Source organism: Cotesia glomerata, linkage group LG6, assembly GCF_020080835.1.
Source record: "Cotesia glomerata isolate CgM1 linkage group LG6, MPM_Cglom_v2.3, whole genome shotgun sequence".
NCBI classification, from domain to species: domain Eukaryota; kingdom Metazoa; phylum Arthropoda; class Insecta; order Hymenoptera; family Braconidae; genus Cotesia; species Cotesia glomerata.
In genome coordinates this window covers 21041626-21065093 of record NC_058163.1, presented here as the reverse complement: position 1 = coordinate 21065093, position 23468 = coordinate 21041626, and the positions used below count along the sequence as shown (strand labels likewise).

The 23468-nt window shown below is 29.6% G+C and overlaps 1 protein-coding gene across 1 annotated transcript; it reads left to right on the top strand.

Moving 5' to 3' along the window:
* The first annotated feature begins 1426 nt into the window (after positions 1–1426).
* LOC123267734 lies at positions 1427–8269 on the top strand. The gene is made up of 3 exons (XM_044732554.1): positions 1427–1742; positions 4919–5896; positions 7826–8269. The coding sequence occupies exons 1-3, from the start codon at positions 1464–1466 to the stop codon at positions 8246–8248; spliced, it is 1680 nt and encodes a 559-aa protein (XP_044588489.1). The 5' UTR covers positions 1427–1463; the 3' UTR covers positions 8249–8269.
* The last annotated feature ends 15199 nt before the right edge of the window (positions 8270–23468 follow it).

Below are 23468 nucleotides of genomic sequence, written 5' to 3'. Positions count from 1 at the left end.
TAACTTAAAATTTAATCTTAAAGTTTCAATTTTGGGAAAGGGACAGCCCAGGGGACTGTTATTTCGGTGGTTTACGAATTTATAGCAAAAAAACCAAAATTGATTTCATTTTAGTTTTCAATGCTCCAAATAGAAATGTTTTTTTACTTTCGTAATAAATTTTTTTTAGCTACAAAATAATTTTTCTAATAAAAAAATGCCCGGGAAAGCAAAAAACATCCTTACAGAGAATCACTCATTTTTACTTCAGTAAAAATTTTCAGCTTTTTTTAATCGGGTAATTGATGTTTTTAAATTTATGTCATTTATTCTTGAAATTTTTTATATTCATACTGAAAATTGCACACCACAAGTGTGCTAGCATTTAACTTACCTCAGATGAATCATTTAGAATTTTGTCATTGTTGAAAAGTGGTGCTGATAACAATCTTTTAACTTTAGGGGAATATTTATCTGAAAAAAAAAATAATATTTAAAATTGTTTACTTTTATAATTAAAAGGAAAAAACAAAAAAAATCTAAGAAATATTTTTTTAAAAATAAAATTCATCGACTGAAAACTGAAAAAAATAAGTTAAGAATAAAATGACATTGCGTCGAAATAAAAGCTAAAAATTCAAAAAAAATAAATTAATTAACTATTCATTTATTTATTTAACTGAAAAAAAAATTACTTAATTATAAAGGTGTAAAAAATAGGTAGTAAAATTTTTATAAATAAATTAAAGAAAAAGCAATTAAAATTTAATAGACAATAAAATAATGAAGAGTCAATGCCAATTGTCAGCAGAAAATATTAATTAGATTTTTTTAAATATTCAGTTTGTATTTTTACACCCATAATTACTTCAAGGGCATGTGCAATCATGATAATTGAAAGTACTATACCGGGATTGTCATTGTGTCGCTGACACAATGACTTTTACTACTGAGTTTTTTTACAGATCAATTGATTATTTACTGATTAATTATTTTAAATTACGGCGAGAATAATTTATTAAATATTTAATTTCTCAGCGACTCATCTAACAGCTATAAATATTTATTCATACAAATAAAATTTTTTTAATTGACATTATTGAGTGTGAAGAATATATATGATTAAAATTTAATTTATTTATAAAAATCTGATCATTAATTATAAATATTGTTAAACAATTTAATAAAAAATAACTAAATAAATGCTCAATTAATGAACCTCATTTTTAATTATTTATTAATATCAATTATGTTTATATTTCTTCTTTATTATTAAAAAGACAACTTCAAGTTAAAAAAAAATTACCAGCATGAATTTAAAAAAATTGTTGGTTAAATAAATTTTAAAATGTATAATATAATTATAAAATGTAAATATAAATATGCTCGAGGAGCAGATGATTATGGAAGCGATTATTGATCGTTCCTAATGCTCGGGGACCTGCGCGCTGAGTCAGTATTTTGGCGTCGACAACACAAACGTCATGTTTTATTTAGACTTTTGTATTTTTATCAAATTAGTAGTGATATTAAATTTTGCAAACAGTGAAAATTTGTTGGTCCAAACGGGAAAATTCTCGGAAGACGATGTGCAAATTTGCCTGGACAGTTTTGCGGTCCACACGGATAAAATAATACGGACCCAAGACTCACTAGCTCTCGGGGCCAAGTATCTGATGGAGGCCGAGCTGGACAATCGACAAGATTGTTTGAAACTTTGTTGCAAGACCAACGAGTGCGATGTTTTTGTCTTTGAAGAAAAGGTTTTTATTTCTTCATTTTATTCGGAAAAATTTTATCATTTAATATTGGATTAATATAATCTCATTATTGTACTTACATAGTTTCATAAAATTTGATACAATTAAATTATTTATTAAAAAAACAATTAAATGAAAATTTTTTAAAAATCATGATTTATTATTTATCATGAAAAATTTTTTTATTAAAATTCTTATTTTAAGAAAAAATGAGAACATAGTTGTATGTAAATTTTTTAAATTGTTAGTTATTTTTTAAATTTGCAAGAATAAAATTTAAAAAATTTTAAGTCATAATTTAACTCAATAAGTATCTAAAAAATTTAATCAATATTTTAAAAAATTAATTAAAAATAAAAAAATTATTTGAGATCAAAATAATTGGATAATTTTTTCTAGACTTTTTCTAGATTTTTTTTTTAATAATAATTAATAGAATGTTTTTTAAAGTTCTGATTATAGAAAAAATTTCTTCAATAGTTTAGTATGAAATTTATTAATACTAGCAACCTTGCAGTCACTATGTGACTGCTGTGACTTGTGAACTATAAATAAATAAAATATTGCGTTATTAAATAATAATTTTTAATTAAATTGCAATGTACTTTCTTAATTATTGACGTTTTTAAAAATATAAGCTCATCCCGATGTTACACTCATCAAAAGCTTTTATTTGAGTACCCACATGCATTTTTGATATATTTTTCATCTATACATATATATTAGACTGCGTCAGAATAAAAAAACTTTTTTTTTTTTTTTTGACTAAATACATCTAAAAAGTTTCTTCGTTAGACTAAAAAAAACCTCCTAAAAGATGAGCTTGATATCTTGAAAATTGAGCTGGTGCATGGGGGGGGGGGGTCCCCTTTCCCATTTAAAATACATTGAAAAAAAACTTTTTTCTGTATTTTCATTGTAAATCGTCAAAAAAAATTTTTTTTAAATCTCTCTTTTTGTTATCTAGTAGGAAATTAAATTTTCTACAAAAAAGGCCTCTTTCATTTTTTCGCTAAAATGCATAGGAAAAAAGTTACAGGGCTTTAAAAAACGAAAATTATAAAAAGTCAAAAATAACTTTTTTTTATGTTTTCGACAACAAATTATTTTATTCCGTAAAATTCTTTACTTAATTTATCTATATTCAGCCGGTCAATCATATCTAAATTGGATCTATATATAGAAAAAAAAATTATATTTATTTTTATTATATTTTTATATTATATATGGAGCATTCCATGCCAAATCGACCACTTTTGAACCCGACGCTTTTCGATTTTTCTGAAATTTTGGTGTCTTTCTCTACCCTATTGAAAACAATTTTTAGAATTTTTTCAAATTTTTTTACCCAACCAAAAAAAAGTTACGAGTTATTTAAAAAAGACAGCTTTTTTTTTGTTAAATAACCATAAATTTTTTGAAAATTAACTTATTGGGATGACTTTTATATTGAAATTTTTGTTTTTAAATGTACTTTTTAGAAAAAAAATAAAAATAATAATTCGCATTCATATTCAGCGTTTTTTTTTTGAAAATTTTCGAAATAAACGAAAATTTCAGGATGATTGACATTTTTGATTTTCGATTTTTTTTTTTTTTATAAAAAACTTCAGTATTTTCTGCGAATTTCCTGAAATTTTCAGTGGTATTTTTTTCTTTCTATTTTTTTTTAGAAATGAAAAAAAAAAATTTTTTTTTAAATGTTTGTTTTTTTTTATACCACTGAAAAATTTTTAGCAGATCTTGAAAACTTTAAAATCTGAGAAAAAAAAAATAAAAACAAAAATTAAAAGTGACAATTATCGATAACATTTGATTAATTTCCAATAAAGTTAGATAAAAAATTAAAAAAAACATTGAATTATTTTTCCGCACTTTATTATTTTCGTATCTAAAAATTCTATAAACAATAAAAAATTCTATTGTTTTCAATAGGGTAGAGAAAGATACCAAAATTTTAGAAAAATCGAAAAGGGTCGGGTTCAAAAGTGGTCGATTTGGCATGGAATGCCCCATATATAATATAAAAATATAATAAAAATAAATATATTTTTTTTTCTTCTATATATAGATCAAAATTAGATATAATTGACAGACTGAATATAGATAAATTAAGTAAAGAATTTTACGAAATAAAATAATTTGTTTTCGAAAAACAAAAAAAAAAGTTATTTTTGACTTTTTATAATTTTCGTTTTTTAAAGCCCTGTAACTTTTTTCTTATGCATTTTAGCGAAAAAATGAAAGAGACCTTTTTTGTAGAAAATTTAATTTCCTACTAGATAACGAAAAGGAAAATTTGAAAAAAATAATTTTTTGACGATTAACAATGAAAATACAGAAAAAAATTTTTTTTCAATGTATTTTAAATGGGAAAGGGGACCCCCCCCCCATGCGCCAGCTCAATTTTCAAGATATCAAGCTCATCTTTTAGGAGGTTTTTTTTGGTCTAACAAAGAAACTTTTTAGATGTATTTACTCAAAAAAAAAAAAAAGTTTTTTTATTCTGACGCAGTCTACTATATATAATATATATTTTAAGGATATAAACTCATTTCAATGTTACACTCATCAAGAGCTTTTATTTAAGTACCCACATGCATTTTTGATATATTTTTCATATATACATATATATAAATATATGAAAAATTGATGTGGGTACTCAAATGAAAGGTCTCGATGAGTGTAATGTCGGGATGAGCTTATATATTTAAAAATGTCAATAATTCATAAGATACAAGGTCATTTATTAATTATGTATCTAGAGATAGAGCAATTTCGAATGCAGCCTAAATACTTATCATCAGAAATTGACTATTGGTGAAAATGATATGAAACCATGAAAAAGCACAAATTCAAATCAAGGCCTTTTTCAAATTTTGTTTAATTAAATAATGACTTTTGTTGAATTGCACTATACTTTCTTAAATATTGACGCTTTAGAACTTTACTTTCTTAAATATTGACGTTTTAGAAAAAAATTTAGATTAATTTAATAATAAAATTTTATAAAAATTACACTAGAGTAATAAATTTTTTCTTTCATTTTTTTACTTTATAAAAAATGAATTCTCCTCAATTTTTTTCTAAAGATGTCATAACCAGCCTTGACCCAACTTCGTCATTGTACCAAAACAAATTATTTAAAAAAAAAAACTAACGATGTAAACATTTCCCAGAAACAGGGAAGCTGTTATTTATTCCATTGCGGGCCACCTCACGACTTCAAATGTAAATTTACCAGTCACGTAAATTACAGCAGCGCAGTGTTGACGAATCTGAACATCAGATCTCATACGCACTTGGAGGAGCAAATGCGTCATAGTCAACAGGAACACGAGCTGAAGTCCCTGAGAAAAATGGTGGAGAGACCGCTGGAATACTCGTTCACGCCAGCGTCAATAGTAGTCCAGTCAGCGACGGAAATTCCAGTGGTGATAAAACCAATCTCGACCACCTCTCAACCAATAAAGCCTGAATGCAGCCGAAACCAGTACGAGTGTCGCAGCTCCCACGACTGCATAGCAATTTACAACGTCTGCGACGGGATTCCCCAGTGTTCGGACGCTTCTGACGAGGCCAGCGACCTGGGGTGTCCGACGGAAAAATCCACGTCTCCCCCCGTTGCCGGACCGCCCAGACCACCTCCCCCGCCTCCAGAGCCTCCGGTTCCGGCCCACGAGCTCAAGTATCCTCTTCATCATAAATACCCACCTTTGTACGGGAATCCCGAGCTGGCCAAAACCTGGCACCAGGTTTATCCCCAGCAGGGTGTCCAGTATCCTCTGCCTCAAGTGCCCAACTACGGGCCTGGCTATGTTAACGCCTGGGACTATCGGCAGATGTACGACCAACAGACACCTTTTAACAAAGATGCTTTCCCTGTAAATCCGAAAGACAACGGTCTGATGCCGCACTACGCGGAACGCCAGCATATTTTTAATCATAAAAGGCCTGGGGGTGATAATCCTGATGAAACTCCTTACCTTGATCCGGAACGGTACGATCCTTACTACCCCAGGCAGCTCCATGAGTCCTGGCAGCAACCAGCTCCTCTTCCTGATGTTCCCAAGTTACTAGTGACGATTCCTCCCGTTGTTTTAACGAGAAAAGAGTCTCGGCAAGATGACAGACATCCTGATGCTAAAAATGATAAGGTTATTAATTTATTTTTTAATATTTAAAAATAAAAAAAGACACCATTCGGCCACACCCGATATGGAAGGTAGATTTCATAGAATGAATTATCATCTTGTCTCAATAACTTTCGTTTGACATTTATTGGAATGAAATTTATTTTAACATACATATAGTAGGTTGTATTAAAGATTGCCTGAAAATGGTTTAATTGAACTCTTAACCCGTAGTAGTCACACTTCTTAAAAATAACGTAGTGGTCATACTGGGTCTAGTTGAACCCATGCACGAAAAAAATTGTTGCTACTTGCGTTCTTTTCAATATTTTCACTCAAGCCGTACATCAGAGTGATTCTTAACACTTCCGTTGAATAACTCAATCGTTTTTTAATTTTTTTTTAATTGTTTAATCATAAAAAAAATTTGAGAAAGTCAAATTTCGAAAAATTTGACTTTTTTTACTAAAAACTTCATTTTTTAAGATAAATGAAAATGACCTCCGGGTTTCTACTCCGGATATCGCATACTTTGAAAAAAAAAAGTGGTGTCATGTCGAGCTTTTCAAAAAGTATATTTATTTGTGCAATTGAAATCGTAAATTTTCATGAATCTGAAAAAATCTTTAAACAATAATAGATGCTACCACAGATACCATTTTGAATGATACCTTCGGAGCAGGAGCAACTCAAAAATTGCCTGGAGTCATCTAGACCCATAATGACCACTACGGGTTAACTTCGATAAAATAATAACTAATAATTGTCAAAAAGTTAATGTTATATAAGGTAAAAGACCCCATTAGTGGCACTTTTTCTTTCAATGAAAAAATTTTCTACTTGGAATAAAAATTAAAAATTTTTTCGATCTAAAGATCTTGAAGATTAGAAATAATATATTCATTATTGAAATTAATGATTTCATTAATTGAATAAGTACCAAAATCAAAGAAAGTGTCAGTAATGAGGTCCCCGCCTCTAATGCGGTCTTTTACCCTACGTCAAATTAGAAGTAATTTTGTGAGATTTCACATGAATTTATCAAAAATCAGCTATCTTTTTGCTATTAAAAGTTATACATAAATAAAGTCACCAAAAACGTAATTTTTATTATTTTGATCATTTTGAAGAGCTACTATTTCTGAACTAATCGAAGGATTTCGCTCATTTTAAGGCTCATGCAAACTAATTGTCTAAGGAGTTTGTATACTAAATTTCATTAGGATCTGTTGAGAATTCTCGACAGAATAACATTCATAAGTCGGTTGCAGTACACATTGCCTGAAAATGGTTCAATAGAACTCTTAACTTTGATAAAATAACTAAAAATGGTCAAAATATCAATGTTATATACGTCAAATTGAACGCAGTTTCATGAGCTTTCACATGAATTTATCAAAAATTAGCCATCTCTTTTTAATCAAAATTTATACATCAGTGAAGTCACCGAAAACGTGATTTTCACTATTTTGATAATTTTGAAGAGCTGCCATTTCTAAACTTATTGATGGATTTCGCTCATCTTTGAACTCATTCAAGGATATTATTCAAAGAATATGTGTAAGAAATTTCATCTAGATCCGTCAAGAACTGTAGACACAATCGCGGCAACATCCCGCGTTATATTACATACTTATATGAATTTTTTAATTAACGTTATTTTTGAGCTTTACTCGACTAGTTAAGAGACATTACGACAAAATTCCGAGTAAATCCCGACATGAGGACCAATGCAAAAGATTGATTTCTACGAAATCTACCTAAAAACTGACATCAGAAATTTTTTAGCAATTGCTATGAAAAAAATTTAATTGAAAAATTCCACGTGAAAATTAAAAAAAAAATATTACTAGAAATTTTTTAAAGTATTTTTTTATTGTAATGAATTTTTAAAATTGACTGTCAGCTGACAAGCATCATTTTAAAAATTAATTTTTGATTTTATTTTTTCAGGCATCAGCTGAAGGAATATCAACCAAGGAGACTGTCAGCATAAAAAAAGAGTTGGAGACTCAGAAAAGTGTCAATAAGGAGGCTAAAATTTCTGGAGATAAAACTGAGCATTTGAGTGGTAAAGATAAAGATGACCTGGTGGACAATAAAAATGTACATGTTGAGAAAGCTAGTGAGAAGGTGGAGAAACATGAAGTGAGGGTCCATCACTATGCCGAGCACTTGCAGAGTCATAACAAGGACGTCAGCAATGAAATATTGAAGCCCAGAGGTGCTGTGATATCTCTGGCGCTTGGGCTGACGGTCACCGCGATAATGGTCGCTTTGTTTACGTGTAGGTTGAGGGTGCTGAGAAAAAGGGGCAAGCGGCATGGACCTTTTGCCCATGACGCTGATTATCTAGTCAATGGAATGTATCTGTAATATAATTATGTTGATGTTATATTTAATGTCTTATATTTTCTTACCTTTAATCTTAGTTATGATAATGAGATCAGCAGACATTTGATAATTTTTGATTTTTTAATCAATAAAAATTGCACTTGGAATTTTTCAAATTTTCTACATCAAATTTTTTTTTAATTTTTTCAATAAAAAAATTATAATTCCTAATGACATTCTAATTAGCTGTCACTTGATCATTTTTTAATTTTATTTTACAAATAAATTTTTTTTAAAAAACTATTTTTAAAAAATTGCATTTTTAATTTTTTAAAATTTCCACGTCAATTTTTTTCTCCTTTTTTTTAAACCGTAATTTATTTGTCACAAAAATTATTAAATTTCTGCTAAATTTAAATATCATGATAATTTAATTTTAATTCATAGTTTGACATTTTTGGACTCATCGGTGAGAAGTTTGAAATTGAACTTTTGAATTATTAATCTAATCTGACTCAATTATCATCAAATGACTGTAAAATATCGTCTAAAATTAATTTTCATAAATAAGAACAATGAAAAATTATAATTTGTAATAAATAAATTACTAATTGTCAATTTTTTATGAGTTTTCCTGATGAAGAAAAAAAAGAAAAAAAGAACAATTCATCACCGCGCCATTTTATCAAAAATTAGTTCTTTATTTTCCCTCTAGAGAGCACTTAAGCTCCGACGACTGGCGCTTTGATAGATTTAGTTGAAACTCTGGCCGGTTGTGGCGTGACCAAAGCGGCAGGACTGCCACAGGAAAGTGCCACCAAAGAGTATAATTTGAAACTTTATGTTGCTTTTAAGAAAACTTGTATTAATATGAGATAGCTTTATATTTACACCAAGTTTTGCACGCCTCATAGCGCGAAGCTCGTGAGGTTGTGCTTTATACTCGACTCGTCAAGATCAAGCAATTTTGTGATCTATAAATGCCTCTATCACAACCATATTACACTTATTAAAGATGGTATAACATTTGTCCGAAATGACATTTTTCCGAAAACAGATTTCGGGCGGTCGATAACTGACTAAAAAGTTAACCGGACAGCCAAGAGATGGCGCAGGCAGTTCTAAATTCGAAAAAATAGCCACAAGACTCACAAGACAGGAAAAGATAGCTTATAAAGTTCATGACGAATATAGAGAACTTACACAAATACTGGTGGTAAGCCACGTTCGTATACAGAGTAGGGGAAAATGCTGTGTAGAAACAGCAATCTAAATACTATACGTTAACATTGCAGCAAGTATTTCCATTACATAATGATTGTGCGGATTAAAAATTGAGGTGATTGACTTTATGTATAATTAAAATATCACAGACAACGGAAAAATCTTTAATTAATTAAATTTTTAAGCCAATTCTAAAGAGTCTTATTTATTATTTAGCACATTGAAGCAGACGGGAAGCAAAAAATTTTATAAAGTTGATCAACAGCAATCTTATTTTTTATTATTTCATTTATTAATGGATTTATTTATTTATTAATAAAATTTTTAGATCAATTTCAAACGGTTTAATTTATTATTTTGCTAATTGCAACTGACAGAGAGCATAAAATTATAATAAAGTCATTTGCTGTTGATCAACAGCAATCTTTTTTTTTATAATTTAAATAATTAATAAATTTATTTATATATGAAAAAAATTTTTAATCAAATTTTAAACGGTCTTATCGATTATTTGGCTCAATAAAACAGACGGGGATCATAAAATTATAATAAAGTCAATTGCTGTTGACAAACAGCAATCTTTTTTTTTTATTATTTACTTTATTAATAAATTTATTTATTTACTAAATAAATGTTTGAGCAAATTTTAAATGGTCTTATCGATTATTTAGTTGAATAAAACTGACGCGGAGCATAAAATTATAAAAAAAAAAAAAAAAAAAATGTCTATACATTATCCTAATTCAATATGATTTTACTTACGTAAAAGTGCCCAAGGATTAGGCCGTTTACATAGTAAACGACCCAACTTCGAATGATACGCTTCTGCGAAATTATTTGTTCTGTGAATCAGACCATAAACAAAGTAATCTTTCGGAGTTCTTTGTTTTATCCAGTAATCTTCGTAATAGTATAAAACTGGTTTTAACAACATTTTATTTTCCTCAGAGAGAGACTTGTTGAATTGATTGAATACCTGGACAATTTTTTCCGTTGGTACTAGCGCAATGATCATCAACTCTCTGAGGTTTTGTCTAGCCTTTTCATTGCTACGAATATTTTTCCATACTCCATTATCTTTTGCATACTTTTAAATCGCCTATTTCGAAAAATAAAAAAGTTAATGAATTGACTTTGATTTATTTTAAGTTGTTTTATTTATCAATAGGAAATTTCTATCGACAAACGATTCATCAATACTGATTTTATAGTTTATAATTTAATTTTTTTTTTTTTACAAGCACTTACAGCCTTGATATTATGACTACATTGACCAAAATTGGTCATTTTTTTGTGATTTTTTATTAAATTTGTGACAAATTAATTTATGTCTGTAATTATCATCGGAACAATAATGAAACATTAATATTTAAATGAACTTTTTTCTTGAACATTCAAGAAAATTATCGTCCAGAATGTTTCCTTAATTAACTAAAAAAATTATTTTCCACTATATAATTAATTTATACCAATACAAGCATTTATTTAGATCTTCTAAATGAATTATGGATAATTTTTAGCAAACTCGAATTATCTATTAAAAGATTAAATTCTGACGTTTTTATTTGTAATTTTTGCTAACAATAAAAATTTATTAAATAAAAATTAATATATACCTGAGCATGGTGAAAAAAACATCCTTTTATTTGTGCATTCGGCAATACTGATTTTATTACGTTTCGGAGTCCAATTTCGAAATCCGACATTACGACTCCTTCGAACGTTTCAAAATCTTTGAAAATAATTTTGAATACTGCCTCGTAATCGACTGTAGTTCTTTTTTTCATCAATACCCAGGCGATTGGAAAAACCTATAACAAAATGTTAAACTTATTACCTGTTTTATTTCTGTCTTTGATTTAAAACAATAGTTAATTTTGTATAATATTTTAAAAGTTTTTATTTTATCTCAATTGAACACGACTTCAAACTAATACTTTTTAAAACACGAGATGAATATTTCATTACATTATTCAAAAAGTAAAATCGACCAATGTTAAACAATATGCATAAGCATGCATATATTTCTGCATGCACCGATTATATAACATATTTTTAGTTGCACTTTATTTTAAACGCAATATTTTTATTTTTATATTGACGTAATATTTATTTAACAGTAATAAAATTTTTAATTTTATAATATTAATTACCGTATCTTCGAATAAACCATGTATGGTCAATAGCTGGTGGTGGCGTAGTTCCTTTTTTGGGGCAATATTAGGAAATCTACTGTAAGTAGCATCCATAAATATTTGTTCAGAATCATTACATCTCTTCATCATTTCTTCATTCCAGACAATCATGGAATAGTCAGAACTCTCTGATGCTCTCACTAATTTTAATTGTAATGGATTTCTTTTGAACTTCAATCGATTTAGCCATTTTTGGTCAGAAAAAGTTTCGTACATTTCTTTGATCCCGTTTGTTATTTTAGGGACCTTGGGTCCAGAGCTTTTTTCTCGCTGGATCAATCTTTTTGCATTGGCCCTAGAATACATTGCAGCGCCAACAGGATGTCTAATCATAAAAATAATATTGTTATTATAGTAACTAGTTAAGAAAAGTTTAAAATTGGAGCTTAGTACTTTATTTATAAGACAAAAATTAGACTTCTGATTGATTATGTTAAAAACTGATATCTTAAGATACTATAAGAATTGAGAGATCATTTTTTTTCAATAGTGTAAGCTTCTTAATCATATATATATATGGTTAATAAACTAATATTTAATTAATATATTAGTTAATTAAATAATAGTTAATTACATATATTATTAGTTATTAATTTAATGAGTTGCATGAAATCACAAACAACGTTAATATTTTTCATACATGAAAATAAAGAGGGAAATTTTTATTAATGCCCTACTGACTGTAATCAAATTGTTATTATTATTATTATTTATTTTTATAAGGGTACGTAGGCCTTCTCAGTATCATCGTAAAGATTTTGAGTTGATATTCGCCGGCTCGCATGTGTTTTTATATAGTTTTTGAAATGATAAACTTTTAATAATGTTGGATCTGGGTCATCACAGTCATGATTCCCAACAAATATTACATTCTCACCTTCTTCATGTATTGCTGCGTTGCATTTTCCCTTCGCCGAACAGTAATAATACCTACAAAAATTAAATTCATTATAATTCCCAAACAGACCGAAATGAAAATAATTATAAATTTGTATGTCTACAATTAAGTATAAAGTTATTGGTATAAACATTATTAAATCGAATTTTTCAGGCTTTATTATTTTTGTTGTTGATCACTTAATTTACTGTTTCTTCGTTTACTTTATAATATAATATATTACAGACCTAAGTTGACGTTTTCCGCCTGGAGGTAAAAAAATATCATTATTGTAAAATAAATAATTAAAAAATGTCAATGTAATATTTATTTATTTAAATTGATCATGAAGCTTTTGCTTCCTGTGATCATATATCAGCAATTACATTGTTTTATAATAGTTATTTAGAAAAATAATATACATATGAATATTAAAAAATTAATGTAGTGTTTAATGGTCCAGAAAATTATTTCAACTACAAGGCAAAGAAACTTTAATTCTTTTTAATTATGATTATTGATTTTATTCTGTTGATTTTTAGATTTGATTACTGAAATATTCAATAATACCGTAAGAATTGAAGCAATCAATTTAAAAATTAATGAATTTATTTTTCTATCAGTAAATTAAATAATAAAAAATAAGATTGCTGTTGGCCAACAGCAAAAGATTTTATTATTTTTTTTTGTCACTCTCCAATTCTAATTAATCAACTAATCAATAATACCGTAAGAATTGAAGTAAAAATTAAATTAATTAATAAATTTAATTAAATAATAAAAAAAAGATTGCTGTTGACCAACAGCAAAAAACTGTATTATTTTTTTTGTCTCTCTTTAGTTTTAATTACGTAATTAATCAATAATACCGTAAGAATTGAAGTAAAAAATTTTATAAGTAATTTTTTTTTTTATTATTAAATTAAATAATAAAAAATAAGATCGCTGTTGACCTACAGCAAAAGACATCATTATTTTTTTATTACTATTATTGACTTTATTCTGTTGATTTTCAGATTTAATCACTGAAATAATCAATAATTCCGTAAGAATTGAAGTAATCAATTAATTAATTATTTTATTTTTTCATTATTAAATTAAATAATAAAAAAATAGATTGCTGTTGATCAACTGCAAATGACTTAATTATAATTTTATGCTCCCCGTTAGTTTTTATAAGCAAAATAATAACACCGGCACACAAAAAAAAAAAAGTTGTCTGTACTTGGGACGCGCCACATATATTCCCATGTAATTTGACCCGCTGAACCCGAATTTGAGGTCCGTTTGGCCCCTACACCCTAGGATTTTGAGAAAACTGTAAAAAACCGAAAAAAAACGGGAAAATTGGGGGTTTTGGTGATTGAAAAATTTTTTTAGATTCTAACTATGCATGATTTTCATGTATTTCGATCTGCTTTTATACTTATCTGAAGTGTACTCAGACCAGCAGCCATTAAAAGTCTAAGTAAATCCCGAAAACCCATGAAAATTGCGAAAAAACAAAAAATTCCCAATATTGTGATAAAAAATGTATTGAGCTAAATATATGATGATTTTCATGTAGGTTTATCGACGACATATAAATCTCCAACTTTTATAACTCAGACGTCTCGAAAACATCAAACAAATGTGCAAAACCCCGAAAATTGGAAAAATCAAATGTAATATAATAAAAATCGAGTTATTATTCAAAATAAATAAAAAATCATATCATTCGATCTGTGGTGCATAAAAAAAGTATTTCGTCCTAAGACTTAAAAAATTAATTTTTTCGGAAAATATCATCAAAACCCTTTGGATTTGAATTTTAATTCGTTCTCCGCTTATATCTCACCCTTTTATCTTCAAACGTCCTGCATAAAGGGTTTCTCTTTCGTTTCCTCTCTTCTTCGGGTAAATCTCTTCAGAGTCCAACAATGATCTGCCATCATATTTACATCCCACGTTCCTTGATATCGTTTTTCCATCACACTAATGTCTTGATGGAATCTCTCACCTTGCTCTTCACTAAAATCACCAAGATTTTCAGGAAAGTGTGAAAGATGAGAATGTAAATAGTGCAATTTTGTATTCATTAAGCAACCTAAAGTATTATAGTTGTATAACAACTCGTCAACTAAAGTTGCGTAGTTATCACTTTTCGTATTCCCTAAACATCGCTGTGATACTTCCTTAAAACTTCCCCAAGCTGCTCTCTCAATCTCGTTCATCTCATATTCAAGATTAGCATCCTGGAATAGAGTCCGAATTTGGGGTCCATCAAAAATTCCTTCTTTTTAATTTAGCGTCACTTATAGCTGGAAATTTTTCGCCCAAGTACTTAAAACAGTTTCCATCTTTATCCAGAGCTTTGACAAATTGCTTCATAAGGCCAAGCTTGATATGAAGTGGGGGCAGCAAGTACTGGAAGGATCAATTAGAGATTGTCGCGTAACATTGTGAGAACCAGGATTCAAATTTGTTCTTGTTGGCCATTCTTTTGAATGTAATGATTCTTTTCGGTCTCGGCTATCCCACAAACATAAGAAGCAGGGGTACTTTGTGAACCCTGATTGTTGGCCTAGCAATATTGTTGTTGCAATTTTCAGATCACCACAAACCTTCCATTGATGTTCTTGAATAGTTTATTTTATCTAATACAACCTGTAAATTGTCATAAGTCTCCTTTAGTTTAGTCGAATGAGCTACTGGAATCGGTGCCAATAAGTTTCCATTATGAAGAAGCACAGCTTTAAGACTTCGCCTAGAGGAGTCAATAAAAGCCTCCATTCTTCGTCTTTGTAAGTGTTTGGCTTCAACTCATCGATCAGTCCTTTTACATCTGAACAGTACACAAATGAATTTTCGCTGTCTTTTGTAAAATACTTCCGGAACTCTTTTTCCCTATCACGATAAAAATAAGCTGTTGTATTTTTAGCTAATAAATTTTTTTCCTTAAAGCTGAGGCTAAATGTTCAGCTTTTACCTTAGATAGTCCTAAGTCTCGTACAAGGTCATTCAATTCAAGTTGATCGAAGACTTCAGGGTCTTTACTTCTAGGAACACCACTCGGGATGTATTCTTCATCCTCAGAATGGATCTCTTCGGGTTCAGGATCGATTTCTTCAAAGTTATCTTCAACTTCCATCTCTTCATGTTCATTCACTGGTTCAGGAGCTGCAGGTTCTTCGACATTCAAAACTTTTTCTGCTGGCACAACTGATGTTACGTTGGCATATTGAATTTTATGTTTGGTTGTCGAAGAAAAACCTGAAACTTCCGTCGTGCAAAAATAGCAGTTTTTTGACTCGTTGGTGCAGACCAAATCACAGGTTTTGAAAATTTCAAGCACTGTTTACTTTTCGTCTGCTCCCAACGAGTAAGCATCGTGTGACACCGATTGCAAAGTGAATGTGGTACCCAAGTTGCTTCCCAGTTCGTAATCTGGATACCGAAGCAGGTTTCGTAGACATTTTTCAATTTGTTTGAAAAAGATCTACGACTTTTCGTTACTTCAAATTCTCCACATATGTAACAGAAGCAATTGGAGTTTTTGTTACATATGTGAGAGACACTTCTTGTCATATTAAACGCTTCAGAAGCCAAGTCACCCACTAATGAAGAGCTGCAGTCACTTGATGACGACGCCTGCGAGCCTGCTTTCTCACTCTGACCAGACGCCGATACTGGGATTCCGGGTCCCTGCATCGTAAAACACTTATTACTTGTGCCTGCCATGACGGCATTCAAGCCGTTAACCCAGGGACTATGCCAGACGGTCCTGTTGCCCGCCGTCACCACGTGGAGGTGCCCTGGTTACAGGCACAAGCATTTAAGCAAGAAATCGATTCTGAGCCCAAAAAGTTCCTAGAAGCGAAACCCATAAAACATCAGCTTAAAGAAAAAAACATTTATTAACTAAAAAATACAACAGCTTATTTTTATCGTGATAGGGAAAAAAATCTGATAACATTTTTAAAACGGCGAAAATTCATTAGTGGACTGTTCAGATGTAAGAAGTTTGATTGATGAGTTAAAGCCGAACACTTTCAGGACGAGGAGTGAAAGTTTTTCATTGCTTTGTCTAAGCGAAGTCTCAAAGCACCGACTCCAGTAGCTCATTTGACCAAAAATCATTGAAAAGTTTGTGGTGATCTGAAAATTGCTACACTAGTTAAGCCAACAATCTGGTTCACAATATATCCCTTCTTGTATGTTTGTAGGATAGTCACGATCGGAAAATTCCCTACAGTAGAAAAGAACGGCCAACAAGAAAGAATTTGAATCATGGTTCTCACAACGTTATGCGAGAATCTCTCATTAATCCTTACAAGTACTTGCTGCCACCACTTTATATCAAGCTTGACCTTATGAAGCATTTTGTCAAAGCTCTCGATAAAAATGGCAACTGTGTTAAGTACTTGGACGAAAAATTTCCAGCTATAAGTGACAATAAATTGAAAGAAGGAATTTTTATGTACCCCAAATTCGGACTCAATTCCAGGATGCTAATCTTGAGTATGAGATGCACAAGATTGAGAGAGCAGCTTGGGGAAGTTTTAAGGAAGTATCTCGAAATTTTTTAGGGAATGTGAATACAAAATTGCACTATTTACAATCTCATCTTTCACACTTTCCTGAAAATCTTGGTAATTTCAGTGAAGAAAGAGAAGAAACATTCCATCAAAACATGAGTGGATGTCAATATGATGGTAGATCATTGTTGGACTCTGAAGAGAGATTTACCCGAAGAAGAGAGGAAACGAAAGAGAAACCCTTTATGCAGGACGTTTGAAGATAAAAGGGTGAGATATAAGCGGAGAACGAATTAAAATTCAAATCCAAAGGGTTTTGATGATATTTTCCGAAAAAATTAATTTTTTAAGTCTTAAGACGAAATACTTTTTTTTATGCACCACAGATCGAATGATATGATTTTTATTTATTTTGAATAATAACTCGATTTTTATTATATTACATTTGGATTTTTTCCAATTTTCGGGGTTTTTGCACATTTGTTTGATGTTTTCGAGACATCTGAGTTATAAAAGTTGGAGATTTATATGTCGTCGATAAACCTACATGAAAATCATCATATATTTAGCTCAATACATTTTTTTTTTTATCACAATATTGGGAATTTTTGTTTTTTTCGCAATTTTCATGGGTTTTTCGGGATTTACTTAGACTTTTAATGGCTGCTGGTCTGAGTACACTTCAGATAAGTATAAAGCAGATCGAAATACATGAAAATCATGCATAGTTAGAATCTAAAAAAATTTTTCAATCACCAAAACCCCAATTTTCCCGTTTTTCGGTTTTTACAGTTTTCTCAAAATCCTAGGGTGTAGGGGCCAAACGGACCTCAAATTCGGGTTCAGCGGGTCAAATTACATGGGAATATATGTGGCGCGTCCCAAGTACAGACAACTTTTTTTTTTTTGTGTGCCGGTGTAATTTATACTGTTCGAAATTGATTTAAAAATTTTATCAATAAATAAATAAATTTATTAATTAATTAAATAATAAAAAAAAAGATTGCTGTTGATATACAGCAAATGACTTTATTATAGTTATATGATTTTCGTCAGCTTTTATTAACAAAATAATAAATGAAATCATTTAAAATTGGCTGAAAAATTTATTTAACAAATTAATAATTTCAACAATAAATTAAATAATAAAAAAAAAGGTTGCTGTTGATTATCAGCAATTGACTTTCTTATAATTTTATGCTCCGCGTCAGTTTTATTCAGCTAAATAATCGATAAGACCATTTAAAATTTGCTCAAACATTTATTTAATAAATAAATAAATTTATTAATAAAGTAAATGATAAAAAAAAAAGATTGCTGTTTATCAACAGCAATTGACTTTATTATAATTTTATGATCCCCGTCTGTTTTATTGAGCCAAATAATCGATAAGACCGTTTAAAATTTGATTAAAAATTTTTTTCATATATAAATAAATTTATTAATTATTTAAATTATAAAAAAAAGATTGCTGTTGATCAACAGCAAATGACTTTATTATAATTTTATGCTCTCTGTCAGTTGCAATTAGCAAAATAATAAATTAAACCGTTAGAAATTGATCTAAAAATTTTATTAATAAATAAATAGATCCATTAATAATTGAAATAATAAAAAATAAGATTGCTGTTGATCAACTTTATAAAATTTTTTGCTTCCCGTCTGCTTTAATGTGCTAAATAATAAATAAGACTCTTTAGAATTGGCTTAAAAATTTAATTAATAAAAGATTTTTCCGTTGTCTGTGATATTTTAATTATACATAAAGTCAATCACCTTAATTTTTAATCCGCACAATCATTATGTAATCCGAACAAAAACAGTTTCACTGTAAAAAAGTCGCACCAAGTCCACGTTCATAAGACTATTAGGAAAAAAAATTTTTTTTTTCTTTACAAAAAGATACAAAATAAAAAAATTAAAAAATCCGAGTAACCGATATGATTGTTTATGATTTTCGGAAATTAAAAAAAAATTTATTGTAAATTTAAAAATTAAAAAAAAAATTTTAGAACGTATTTAGTGTGCGCGGTTGCAAAATATTTTACTTTTAATGAAATTCGTAAAATCTATTTACTAGGACTTTAAAAAATTGAAATACACAATGACGCACACCAAGTACGTTCTAAAATTTTTTTAATTTTTAAATTTACAAAAATTTTTAATTTCCGAAAATCATAAACAATCATATCGGTTACTCGGATTTTTTTAATTTTTTTATTTTGTATCTTTTGTAAAGAAAAAAATTTTTTTCCTAATAGTCTTATGAACGTGGACTTGGTGCGACTTTTTACAGTGAAACTGTTTTTGTTCGGATTTTAGTATTTTTGTAATTATAATGAAAATTTACAATTGATAACAACTTAAATCTCGTGTTGACTGCATTTTTACTGCAAACTATCCCCTTAAAGCTACAGTTTATGTAGATGTAATTCCAGTGCACCCTGGCGGCCATAGATGCAAGCTATGAATCACTTTTTACTGTAGTTGCGTGTCTATAGGAAGGATTACTACACATTTTTATTTTATCTAGTCTGTGGCGCTGATATTCCCCATCGAAAAAAAGTCAGGATCGAAATTTCTGGGCTTACTATAGTTTGTGCTGATAAAATTTAATAATTTTAAGTGAATTAAGTGTTATAATTGATTATAATTAATTAATATCAGTAAAATAAAGTATAAATTACTTTTATAATATATTATTTTGGAAAAAGGAGAACCATATAATTAAATAAAATTTTGCAACCTCGAAATACCGTTCTGCTTACAGTAAACACAGTCGGTAGTCTGGCGCTCCGTTTACAACGGATTTGAACGGAACTTGGCGCCAGATTCTACCGAATCTGTGGATGGAAATACTTGCTGCAATGTTAACGTATAGTATTTAGATTGCTGTTTCTACACAGCATTTTCCCCTACTCTGTATACGAACGTGGCTTACCCCCAGTATTTGTGTAAGTTCTCTATATTCGTCATGAACTTTATAAGCTATCTTTTCCTGTCTTGTGGCTATTTTTTCGAATTTATAACTGCCTGCGCCATTTCTTGGCTGTCCGGTTAACTTTTTAGTCAGTTATCGACCGCCCGAAATCTGTTTTCGGAAAAATGTTTCGGACAAATGTCATACCATCATCTCATATAGCTTTAAGGAAGTTCTAATTGTTATTTACAGATAAAAATACATTAAAATACTCTTATTTTTATATCGGATATTCCTATACAGGCCTATAGCTACATCTGAGTACATCCAGATACATAACATTGAACTTGAAATAAAAGTCCAATCTGAATAATCCATTTGATACCATTTAGTTATAAGACATTATTAATTGTATTTTACAAATGAAAATACATAAAAGTGATTGTAATATAATACTGGTTTTTCATATAGAGGTCCACAACTACACCTAGGTATAATTTCTTATGTAGCTCTGATGTCCTTTTGATAGTTATTTGCAGATAAAAATAAATAGAATGATATGTATTACTGTATGGAATATTCCTGTAAAGGCCCACAGCTACACTTGGGTATAACCAAATATATAATATTAAACCTGGAATAAAAATTTACTATGAATAGTCCATTCAACCTCATAAAACTTTAAGGTACTTCTAATTGTTATTTACAGATAAAAATACTTCAAAATATTCTTATTTTTAAATCGAATATTCCTATAAAGGCCTACAGCTACATCCAAATATATCCAGATACATAACATTGGACATAAAATAAAAGTCCAATTTGAATAATCCATTTGATATCACATAGTTATAAGACAGTCTTAATAGTATTTTACAGATGAAAAGACATAAAAGTGATTGTAATATAATACTGGTTTTTCATATAGAGGCCCACAACTTCACCTAGGTATATCCAGTCGTATAACTATAGACTTGGCATAAAAATCCACTCGGAATAGTCCAATTGATATAAGTAGACGTAAGATACTCTTAAAGTTAATTTACCGATAAAAACATATTAAACTAAAGTTATCATAAAACTGGACACTCCACCAGAAAACACTTTTTATCATTACGTTATATGTTATTGGATTTTCTAATAGAACCCACTTGCTCTAGTACATCTTGGTAAATCCAGATAGAAATTCTCTAGGCATACAAATTCCATTAAAATCCAGATAGAAATTCTTGAGACATAAATTCCATTAAACTTTCCGTTTTTTTCCTTTGAAAATTTGTATGGATCTGTATATAGATTTGCAGCGACAAAAGCACATTAGACCCCAATAAAGTTATTTTTTATTGGAATCTATGGAATTATTTCAACAGGGGCTTACACTTACATTTAACGATTCAATATACATGTGAATAACTTACATATATTATATATGTATATTTGTTATCATTACGAGCACGTTATTTACTGATAAATAAAATAAAAACTCCGTTTGTCGAATAGTTTTTTTTTTAATTTAATTATTGATATAGTTTCTTGAGTTTTTTATATTAATTTTAGGGTTGCAGTCAACTAGTCAGATTGACAACATTCCGAATTAATAAATTTCTAGAACTTAGAAAGTAAATATAAAATATAATTTAAAATAATTAATTTTACAAATTTTAAAATTTCGAAAAATATAAACTTGAATAATGAAAAAACTAAAATTATATTAATAGAATCTTTCAAAGTCACAAAGTCTCAATAAATTAAAAAACATAACGAAAATTTTTACGCCAAAATGAATGAACAGAGGAACACTCATTTAGCCGAAAAATGTAAATATATAGTTATTTGGATGAGTAATTTTCGGCCGAATCATTATTCGTATGGATGAGTATTCGGATGAATATACGTCGGAACGAACTTTTTTCGAAATTAAATCAATTTTAACTCTTGAGGAATATAAGATTTATGTTTACCTATATTCGATAGCTCGGTATTTTATAATTTGCAAAATTGTTTTTCGGCTGGTATTATATTTAAGTTAATGTATTTTATAAACTTTGAATGTAGCGGAATTTTTAATTTTCTAAAGTTTTGATAATTCGGAATGCTGTCAATCTGACTGGTTGACCGCAACCCTAATTTTAAATATAAAAAATATATAGTGTGATTCTTTGGTTAAAAATAAAGATGGCGCGCTTACTGACCGGGAAAAAAGTAAAAAAAAATTAGGAAAACGGTTGACCCTGAAGGCCACCTCGCCAACTTCCCGCTAATTCCATATCTAGGCGCTTAAAATTGCACTTATGACGTTTTTGAGCTCTTTGAGCTCAAAAATACAATTTATGTGTTATTTTGAGCTCTTCGAACTCGAAGAGATAGCTTTCCTATGATTTTGAGCTCTTTGAGCTCAAAAATCCTATCAAAGTTCGATGAAACACGATTTTTTTAATTTTCAAACTGCTATAACTTTTGAATGAATCAACCGATTTTCACGTGGTTGACGGCGATCGATGTAGTTTTTTGAGCTCTATAAATAATATAGAACAAAAAAATTGATCTGATGAAATATTTTGGAGTTATTACAAAAATTTGCGAAGAGCTGATTAGTTTTTGAGCTCGATCGGTTCAGCCAATTCGGAGATATTTAAAAAAAATGAAAAAAAAACAACTTTTTTTGCAATTTCTCGAAATCTACTGGCCCGAACTGGTTCCAACTTACAGGAAATCTAAATTTGGCGAAGACCTTTCGAATGACACCAACCGTGATCAAATCGATCAAGCCGTTCAGAAGTTATAAGAGGTTTACACACACACACACACACACACACACACACACACACACACACACACACACACACGTACGGAAATCACCGTAAAAATAGTCAGGAAAGCTTCTTAGGGGGCGTCCATAAATTACGTGAGGCATTTTTGAGAATTTTTTAACCCCCCCCCTCCCCTCTTGATGAGATTTCGTAAGATTTTCCTCAACTCCCTCCCCCCTCCCCTAATCTCACGCGAGATCGTTCAAAATTTATGTTTTGGCTGTAACAATAGTTTAAATTGAAGATAAATAAACATATTATGACAAAATTGTATTAAAATTACGACATGAGACCGGCTACCACCGATAGATTTCTAAAGAAATCTATACCTAAAAAATTAGTGAATCCTATCGATCAATAATCAAATTAAACAATCGAGCGCTACTTTGCTGCTCTGCAGGGTTCAGACGAATACGACAATCACTATTGTGTCAAATTTGGCCATATTTTAATATAGAAATACTTTTTCACGCAATTTTACACTGTTTTCTGCTAGAGAAAAAATTACGTGATATTTGTTAAGATCCCCCCCTTCCCCCTAAGTGAGATTTGGTAAGATTTAGCATGATCCACTCCCCCCCTAAAACACCTCACGTAATTAATGGACGCCCCCTTAGGGCTTCAAAACGTCGAGATCTGTTGAAACCTCGATTTTTACAAAACAGGGTAAAACCAATAACTTCCCGATTTTTCGAAAATTTTCGATTTTCTTAGCGGGA